The 10358-nt window shown below is 49.5% G+C and overlaps 1 protein-coding gene across 1 annotated transcript; it reads left to right on the forward strand.

The window, feature by feature from the left end:
* The first annotated feature begins 9202 nt into the window (after window positions 1-9202).
* Window positions 9203-10332, forward strand: LOC133920352 (ethylene-responsive transcription factor ERF014-like). Its single transcript, XM_062364968.1, has one exon. The coding sequence runs from the start codon at window positions 9292-9294 to the stop codon at window positions 9955-9957; it is 666 nt and encodes a 221-aa protein (XP_062220952.1). The 5' UTR covers window positions 9203-9291; the 3' UTR covers window positions 9958-10332.
* Window positions 10333-10358: the final 26 nt, after the last annotated feature.

Here is a 10358-nt window from a genome sequence, read left to right on the forward strand (position 1 = left end):
CGCAAACATGACACTCATGGAGGTTTTGCGCCGACTACCACACCCTCAATTCCAAAACTATGTAGGACAAATTTCCCATCCCAGTGGTCGATGAACTCAGGGGCACCCACTTTTTCACCAAGTTGGACCTTCGTAGCGGGTACCATTAGGTGTGGATGCACTCGTCGGACGTGGAGTAGACAGTGTTCCATACGCACCAGGGCCACTACAAGTTCTTGGTGATGTTTTTCGGCCTCACCAACGCCCCGGTGACCTTCCAAATGCTCATGAATGATGTCCTCAGTTCATTTATTCATTGTTTTGTGCTCGCTTTCTTTGATGACACTTTGATTTATAATTCGTCTTGGGACGAGCATCTCCACCATGTGTGCTCCATCTTCCAGTTGATGCGTGAGCACAAGCTGGCACTGAAGCGTTCCAAGTGCCTCTTCAGTAAGGAGTTTGTGGCCTACTTGGGCCGCATCATCTCTAGCCAAGGTGAGGCCATGGACCTATCCAAGATCGAGGTCGTCCTGGCATGGCCGACACCTAACACCGTGCACACTCTCTGTAGCTTCCTTGGTCTCACCGGGTACTACCGCGAGTTCATGTGGGAGTATGGTGCGATGGCTGCACCATTGGCACGGCTCCTGAAGAAGGAGTCTTTCACCTGGGATTCGGAGGTGGACGCGACATTCGCATAACTCAAGAAGGCCCTGACCGAAGGGTTGGTGCTGCAGTTGCTAGACTTCCAAAGGGGATTCATCGTCGATTACGATGTGTCGGGCCCAGGGTTCGGCGTTGTCCTTTGTCAAGGTGGCAAACCAATCACCTTCTTCAGTCGTGCCATCTCATCACACCACGCCAAACTCACCGTCTATGAACGCGAGTTGATCGGTTTGCTGAAGGTTGTCCGGCGTTAGCGCCCGTACTTGTGGGCGCGGTCGTTCGCCGTCTGCACCGACCATTAAAGCTTGAATTACCTGCTAGACCAGCGCTTGTCCATCATTCCCCGACATATGTGGGTCAGCAAGCTCTTTGAGTATGACTTCACAGTGGAATTTCGTCCGAGCCGCCAGAATGTCGATGCCGATGCTCTGTCTCGCGGGGATGAAGACAGTCGGACGATCACCGCTATCTCTCTGCTCGACTTCACCTTGTTCTCAAAGTTCCAAGATGAGGCGGCTACACTAGATGCCTAGTGTGCCAAAGAGGTGTCCGTGCACACCGATATCGTCAGGCCTCATTGGAAGATCTTTAACGGCTTTGTTTTGCATGTGGGCCGCATCTTTGTTCTGGCGGCATCGGCTCACTCGGTGTAGACCTTGGAGGTTGTGCACGACACTGGCCATGAGGGTGTCCAAAAGACACTCCAACGTATGCGCGCATCCTCTACTGTCCCCACGCTGCCAAGCTTGTTCGTTACTACATACAAGGTTGTTCGGTCTGTCAGTGCAACAAGATAGAGCACCTGCATTCGGTTGGGCTGCTCCAGCCGCTGGAAGTACTACGGACAATAGGGGCAGACATTGCTCTAGATCTCATGGAAGGTTTTCCCAAAGTCGGCGACAAGTTTGTAGCCTTGACTATTGTCGACCGATTCTCCAAGTATGTGCATTTCATTGTATTGAGCCACCTGTACATCGCGGTCTCCGTCGCTCAAGCCTTCTTTGATCAGATTGTGCAACTACATGGGATCCCTTGCTCCATCGTCACTGACTGTGATCCGATGTTCACCAGCACGTTCTGTTCTGAATTATTCCATCTTGCCAATGTCAAATTGCACTTGAGCTCGTTGTTTCATCCGCAGATTGATGGCCAGTCTGAAGTCGCCAACCGGATTCTCAATGTCTACCTCTGATGCCTCGCTGGGGACCATCTACATAGCTGGTTGCGCTGGTTGCCACGGGATGAGTACGATGGCCAACATCGTAGCATTGAGTTCTCTATCGGCGATTAGGTATGGCTTTGTCTCTAGCATCGCAACACAACCTCCATCACCGACAAAGGCGCGGGCAAGCTGTTGCCCCGTTTTTATGGTCCATTTCAAGTGGTAGAGCGTGTCAGGCCTATGGCATATCGCTTGATTCTTCCACTGCGTTCCCACATCCACAACGTGTTTCACGCTGTCTTCCTATAGAAGTTCATGGGCACGCCTCCTTCTAAAGTGGTTCGCATGTTGCACATTAAACACGGTCGTGGTCTGCATGAACCAGCCAAGGTCGTACGTGCTCGTCTCAATCGTGGCACCTGGGAAGTTCTAGTCCAGTGGGTCGGCCAGAGTCTAGCTGATGCGACATGGGAGTAGCTTCATGACTTCTCCATGCAGTACCACGATGTCTAGCTTGAGGACGAGCTGTTTCGCTGGGAGGGAGGAAATGTTGTGGACTCTTTTGTAGGCAAGACATATTTTCTAAGGAACAAGAACGATCGTGAATCATCCGGTCGAGCCCGCACCTTAGAGATAGATTAGTTCAATTCAGATTTGTTAGCTTGGTTAGTCTTTGAATTAGAGATAGGCATCAGTTAGAGAGATAAGTTAGTAGGATTTGTTAGATGAGATTAAGGTTGTTAGAACTGGCTCTATATAGGAAGCTCGGCAGATTTAATAAAGCAAGCAAGTTTTAGATTTAAAACTACTCAGAGTTTCCATTGGAGTGCCAGTTAGCTATCTAATTCTTGCTAATTTTCTGCCATAACATCACTGAATCACAAGCAGGACCCCATTTCTACCCGTCCGGCTCTTCGCATTCACAAATAGAGCCCGAGAAATGAAGGGAAACTAAAAGAATCACGCCTCTATGTACCCTAATTTGACTAACTAATGTGTCCGTTGTGATTAGATACTGCAGTATCCTAAATGAACACCATTACAAAGATCATATAAAACTCCTGCAGTCATGCCTCCATCACGGACAAGGGCGCAGGCAAGCTGGTGCCCCGTTTTTATATTCCATTTCAGGTGGCAGAGCGCGTCGGGCCTATGGCATATCGCTTGATTCTTCCACCGCGGTCCCACATCCACGACGTGTTTCACGTTGTCTTCCTATATAAGTTCACAGGCACGCCTCCTTCTGAAGTGGTTCGCCTGTTGCACATCAAACACGGTCGTGGTCTGCCTGAACCAGCCAAGGTCGTATGCGCTCGCCTCAATCGTGGCACCTGGGAAGTTCTAGTCCAGTGGGTCAATTGGAGTCTAGCTGATGCGATATGGGAGTAGCTTCATGACTTCTCCATGCAGTACCACTATGTCCAGCTTGAGGACGAGCTGTTTCGCTGGGAGGGAGGAAATGTTGTGGACTCTTTTGTAAGCAAGTCATATTTTCGAAGGAACAAGAAGGATCGTGAGTCATCCAGTTCGACTGAGCCCGCATCTTAGAGATAGATTAGTTCAGTTCAGATTTGTTAGTTTGGTTAGTCTTTGAATTAGCGATAGGCATCAGTTAGAGAGATAAGTTAGCAGGATTTGTTAGATGAGATTGAAGTTGTTAGAACTGGCTCTATATAGGGAGCTCGACAGATTGAATAAAGCAAGCAAGTTTTAGATTTGAAACTACTCAGAGCCTCCATTAGAGTGCCAGTTAGCTATCTAATTCTTGCTAATTTTTCGCCATAACATCACTGAATCACAAGAGGACCCCATTTCTACTCGTCCGGTTCTTCGCATTCACAAATAGAGCCCGAGAAATGAAGGGAAACTAAAAGAATCACGCCTCTATGTACCCTAATTTGACCAACTAATGTGTCCGTTGTGATTAGATACTCCATTATCCTAAATGAACACCATGACAAAGATCATAAAAAACTCCTGCAGTCATGCCCTACCTGTCCCCAGGACCAACAGAACCCAAGCCAGCCCAATCAATGAATCAATGCACCAAAACATCACCCTTAAACAAGTACACAGCCGAGCCGCAAGGTATCTTCCCGGAGGGTCTCTTCTCACCAGTCATTATACTTAGTTGTTGTAGCAGTAGTAGCTTCTTTAATTTGGACCAATCACATGACATGAGCGCACGGAGACCTCCTAGCTAGGCATGAGATTCTGTGTGCCGCCTCCGTTCTCTGTGGCTGCTGGGGTTCTTCAGTTCAACGGCGACGACGGCAGCATGGGCGTGCAGGTGCGCGCCACTCGGATCGAGAAGGGTGGAGTGCATGGCATGCATTGCGTGTGCGGAATGTGTGTGTGTAAGGAGGAAGGACATGGAGAGGACGCCCGAAGTCAAGATCGGGCACGCGGTGGGGCTTGGATCGTGAGGGCAGCAGCTGGCGGCCTGGCCTGGAACTGGGCGGCGTCGGCTGCCGGGGGCCCGGAGTTGGACGAAACATGCGTGCTTGCTTTTCGATTTGGACTACAACGATCATTTGCTCATGCTAATGTACGGGTTGCTGTAGCCTGGCTGAAAACGTGGCACCATGCGGAATGCGGACTAATTAATCTGCAGTGTCAGGGCCAGCTGATCACTACCAATTGTTTCGCTTTTTAGCGTGTGCTACCACTAAAATGGTATTGCTAACTCCACGAGAGGCTGCGAGCTCATTCATTGTTGCTTGATCCTTTTTATGGTACTTGGGATGTACTATTGTTCTTGAGCCTTTTTATGGTACTTGGGAGGTATCATGAGGTACCACCAAATTATACATTTGAAGTTACCGAAATTTGGTACAAAGGTAACAGAATTTGGTACCTCCTAAAGATGGTAAAATACTCTTGTTTATTGTGTTGCATCAGTGAAACAGAGTACGAAAGCTACATGTTTGCGTACGTTCATGTAGCAGCAGGCCAAGTAAAAGTAAAACGGTTGGTGTGATTTGTTTTTTAGGTGAAAGAGCGTCCACGCTTCCTACCAGGACTTGTTTCACTGCCTTTCTGGCAAACAAAGGTACGTTCTGTCTTTTGCGCTCTCTGACAGTGCAAACATATGCGATTATCAAAGCCGTCGATGGTACTTGCAAACCATTCAGGTCGAACTTTTCAAACATCCTCTTGAAGTAAGACACACTGCCGCGGTAGCCATTCACCACTTCTACTTGTATTAGCTAGGTAATGGGACATATTTTCATTGCGTAGGATGCACAATGCATTTACCTGACAGCGTGCGTACCTCATCAGCTTCTCAGCGAGGTTGGACGTACTGACGTAGTGAGGCTTCGAAGCTACATATGTACAGTGAGAGTGCAGGGTTCAACCAGCGACTTACGATTAGAGCGCCATTCAATTAACCGTGGAGTTGTATACTGTTAGGGCACCATCAAGAACCCCGTCACTATTTGACTCCACCCACTTAAGACCGAAGACCCTTAAGCTTATGACTCTTTCGGAACCCTGGGCTCTGAAGCGGTCTTGGTGACCTAAGCCTTCGGAGCCTTCTGAAAGCCGCTAACCACCGGAGGCCATGGACCTCCAGAGGCTTGGGGAGGGGAAAGGGTCCCCAGTAAGATCAGCAGGGTTGAGCCCATCGATCATGTGATATATGTCACGATGTGATTGTCATTTAATGTCAATCAAGTGGTAGCCGCTCTGACACGCTGGTGCAAATGATGGCCATCCTGATACGTCGGACAAGACTAGTGCCGCATTTGGTGACCGGCCAAGCACAATGGCTACTCGTTGCCATAGTGACTCCCACAGTTGGGTAATGTCATCAGTGTGTCGATGTTTTGACATCTGGCCTGGGCGATGTATTACTAAAGTGGCCCTGTAACCCGGTTGTACAAGTAGTAGCTCGTATCTCTACCGCTGGCAAGGATATGTCTGTAACCATACGCTCAGAAAGTCAGTATAAATACTGGCCATGGGCACACAGTGTCACAGACGGAAATTTCTGAGAACTATCGTAGGCATCCTCATCCTCTCAACTACTTCTCCAAGATTGAGTCGCTCTAGTAAGATTGGTTCTCGTTGCACCTTGTTTGTGGAAGACAGTTTTTTTTACCAACAACTGGCGCCGTCCGTGGGGAACGTAGAAGCATTAGGAGAGGTAGGATGTCGTCAAAGAAAAAGACCACCCAGGTGACGCCTCGAGTAGTTGGCTCCATGGTCACACATGCGTGAAAGTCCGCACGGTAGCCGCAACCAAACGCGCGCTACGTCGATGCCGACACCCTAACCGGGGGCGACAATGAGTCCACGTTTGAGAGGAACGAGGGCGCCCCGACAATCACTAGCGCGGCCACGGTCCCAACTCGGCTAATGCTACGGACCCTACCAGTTCAAAGGCCCTGCAGCAGCAGCAAAACAACAATGTCGCGGCACCACAAGCCACCACCACTGGCCAGCATACGCATGTGGTATCCCTTCGGGCCCAACAGGAAGAGTTGCAGGCAGCCCTTCGGGCTGCGCATTAGACTGCAGTTGTAGCTGAGGTCACCCTTGTGATAGCCAACACCGTAGGGCTATGGGCCAAGCCTGTGCGCCAGGGCATCGTAAGTTATCCTTTGAACGGGCAGAGGCTACTAAGGAGGAAGTCCAGAAACAACTAAAAGCCGGCATCATCCATGAGGTCATCCACTCTGAGTGGCTGTCAAACCCCGTCCTAGTCAAGAATCATAATGGAAAGTGACGCATGTGCATCGACTTTACAGCACTCAACAAAGCCTACCCACGAGATCTGTACCCACTCCCTCGCATCAACCAACTCGTGGACTCCACCGTCGACTACGAGTTGCTGAGCTTCCTAGATGCATACTCCGGATACCACCAGATGTGGATGCTATAGAGGACGAGGGCAAGACTAGCTTCATTCCCCTCTTCGAGGTGTATTGCTACGTTCGAATGTCTTTTGGTCTCCAAAATGTAGAAGCCACCTTCGTCCACGGCATGTTGATCTCAAGGCATTCGTCTCCATCACCTATCCGTATCAGCTCGACACGGTTTGGCGGTCAGAGGCTAGTGTAGCTCCAGCTAGCTGTGCGACTGACCAAAAGCCAAAGCAGAACCCACCACCACTGCACCACCCCGCCTCAGCTCCATACTCTCCGTTTGGTTGGTTGTTACGATTTGCCACAGCCTGGCCGTCCTTCTCCGTCCGCTGACGCCGCGTGACGCATGTGTCTCTTCTATAAGTGAAATTTTCATAGGATATGTGAACTATAATTTATAAGAATAATTTATTTATACTAAGATTTATATCAAGAAGATGGATATAAAAAATCATTAAAGACTAGTTAAAATTTTTAAAATGAAAAAAATCAACCGATAAACAAGCGTCTGAAATAAGGGTGTGTTTGGTTGTTCGTACGAGGTTTTGTAGAGCTGCATCGTATATTCTGGATGAGGGAAAGCAGGCTGAGGGAATTCGTATTCTGGAAAAAAAGTGTGCTTAGTTGGTTGAATAAGCGGATGCAGGTTGAATTTAAGTTTGTGTTTAGTAGGCTGAATCTAAAGCTGTATGAAGGAGTTCACTGTGGCTGACGAGTGGATCCAGCTGCATCCCGCGAGCCCAGATGACAGCTACGACCGATCGGATGCACGCACGAATACAGCATCTGACCGTATACCTGCACCCGCGTACACAAAGCTGCTCTGATCATCCACCCATCCAAACGTCTGTCTCAGTCATCCTATACGCCGAAAGCTGCACGCCCGGATGCATGCACGCGCTGGATGCACGCATCCAAACACCCCCTAAATGTACGCACGCGTAGTTGCATTTCCCGTTCCCCTCCGCCTCGGCGCCACCCGTCCCGCTCGCTACATCCAACGTACGGCCCGCCGCGGCGTCGCGTCCCCACTGCGCTGCGCGGACGAAGCTGCGCGCGAAGGTGCGGCTCCCCGCTCCCCTCCCCTCCCGCTGCGCATGGTTACCTACCGGGTACGGTGGCGGTACGTGCTCCACCTGGCAAATCGGTGCGGGGTGCGCGTGGTTTCTCACTACTGTGCTTGCGCAGCGCAGCTCGACTTGTTCGATCGGCTAGTTGGATGACTAGCTGGCCTGGGGACGCTGGTCCGTGCGCGTGCCCCGTCCTTTTGCAGCTTTGCGATTTGCAGCCGCAGCGCTCGTTTCGTACGGCGGAAGAGAAACTGGAGGCCGAATCTGGCATGTCGATCGATTGATTGTTGAAGAGTGTGCGTTAGGTTGGATGTGGCTTGTATCTTTATGGATGGTTATGGATTAACGTGAGTATCCGTAGATCATTCAATTTAATTTAATTAATTAACTAGTCAATATGCCATTAAGTTAAACTAGACTGAATCCATATCGTTCCACGCTATGAAATTCAACAGGTTGGAATATTCGATTTTAGATCGAAATTTTCAATTAAATATGTTTTTTAACCTAAGAATCTTATTCCGGAGAAGAATCGAATATTCCGGCATAATCGGAACTTCCAATTTAGGACCGAAACTTCCAGATTAATTTTTTAGTTCAAACTGAGAATCTCATCATACAGGAATAGGATATTCCTGTATGACCAAAATTTCCGATCGAGAACTGAAACTTACGGTTCAAGTTGGATTCGAGATTTTAAAAAAGATAGTTTGATTTGAATGAGCATATTGATAGATTTTGACTCAAAACTAGACATGACTATCCCTTGCTATAATATATAAAGGGCCATGATCGTTTAAAGATGACCAACGTACAATTAAATCAACACAAATTACTTTTATCTCTCCTTTTATCTTTTTCAACTAATACTATCTTTTCCAAGTCTAATTGTTCTTCATTCTTATCTCTACGACCAAGAATAAGTCATCGACCATCTACGCTCTAACGGTGTACCTCCTGAACATTAGTGACGACGAAGGCTCAACGGCATGATGCCACGGCCACGGTATTGCTCATCGGGTGACCAAAACCGGGACTTCCGATCAGGAGGTTGGAATTTTCGATTCGTCTCAAAAAATTTCGATTCTATTTACACATAAAATACTCAGTATTTAGCAAGATAATTTTTCGTATCAACATAAGCCCATCCTGTATCTTCTAATGTGGAACGGAATGGGCGGTGTACAGTAGGTTCCTGTGCGTGGTCAACCCATCGGCTGTTCACAGTTGAAAGTGATTAGCATAAGTTACGCACAAGGTTAAGATTGGACAAAAACAAACACCGGCAAAATCAGCGTGACGTGAACAAAATCGTTATAAAAATGCACATCACACGCACAACTAAATGAGGTGAGACAGAAATTTATTCGAGTTGATAATGCACAGTCCAATGCGGCTGTCCACTATAAATAAGCCATCGGACGCTGCACTTTGCACCAGCCGGTAGCCCCGCTAACTACTACTACTTGTATTCTTCGAGCTTGCACTGCCAACCATCGACATCACGCATCAAAGAAAGAAACAGTTGCAGGAGGCGGCGATGAACGGCGGCAATGCTGCTGCGGAGGCGAGGCAGGGCCCGGGCCGAGACAGGGGGAGGCAGTACAAGGGCGTGCGGATGCGGAGCTGGGGCTCGTGGGTGTCGGAGATCCGGGCGCCGAACCAGAAGACTCGGATATGGCTCGGCTCCTACTCCACCGCCGAGGCCGCCGCGCGCGCCTACGACGCCGCGCTGCTCTGCCTCAAGGGCTCCGCCGCCGACCTCAACTTCCCCGTGCACCTCCCCTTCCACATCCCCGCCGCCGCCATGTCGCCCAAGTCCATCCAGCGCGTCGCCGCCGCCGCCGCCAATGCCACCTGCAGCCCATTGCAGGCCGGCGCCACCTCCTCCTACCCTGCCGCCGCGGCCAGCACCAACGCCACTCCGCCGGGCGGATACGGCGACGCGTCGTCGGCCTTGAGCTCCCCGGAGAACGCGAGCACTGACCAGTACAACGAGATGGAGCACGACGACATGATGAGGGACGTGGATTACGCCGCGCTCGCGGACATCGAGGCCTTCTTCCAGTCGCCCAAGTGCATGGAGTACGCCATGATGGACCCATGCAGCACGTTCTTCGCGCCGCCCCCCATGGCGATGGACGCGGCCGCCGAGTGGGAGGAGGAAGGTGGGATCGACCTCTGGAGCTTCTCCTCCATCAACTGATGAGCTCCATGAAACATCAGCTCGATCGGCGGTCAAGTCTCAAGTGATCATCCATTCATCAACTCAACACTGACTGAATTAATTCCTACATAAATGTAGTTAATTATTGTACTACTAGTACTAGGCTAAGATAATTGTGCAATGTGGGGGAACTCTCATGGAGCTACATGTTTTAAGGCAGCTTTCCATGCAGCCAACTTCTCTCAGTTGCATGCTATACACTACTCCTACAGAGGAACCGGTTCCTATATACTATGTGTATAAGTTTTTTTTAACGTAATGTGCAGAACCTGTTTCTGCAAGTGCAAGTAATGAATTATGATGTACCCCTACTTGTGTCCAAAGCATAGTCCCTTTATTACTTCAGTTATTGGATGCTGGTATCTGGTAGATGCAGGATT

The sequence above is a fragment of the Phragmites australis genome, chromosome 6 (assembly GCF_958298935.1).
Source record: "Phragmites australis chromosome 6, lpPhrAust1.1, whole genome shotgun sequence".
NCBI lineage: Eukaryota > Viridiplantae > Streptophyta > Magnoliopsida > Poales > Poaceae > Phragmites > Phragmites australis.

Bases quoted from the DNA above. Each gene is read 5' to 3' on its own strand.
- LOC133920352 (XM_062364968.1), top strand. From the start codon at position 9,292: ATGAACGGCGGCAATGCTGCTGCGGAGGCGAGGCAGGGCCCGGGCCGA.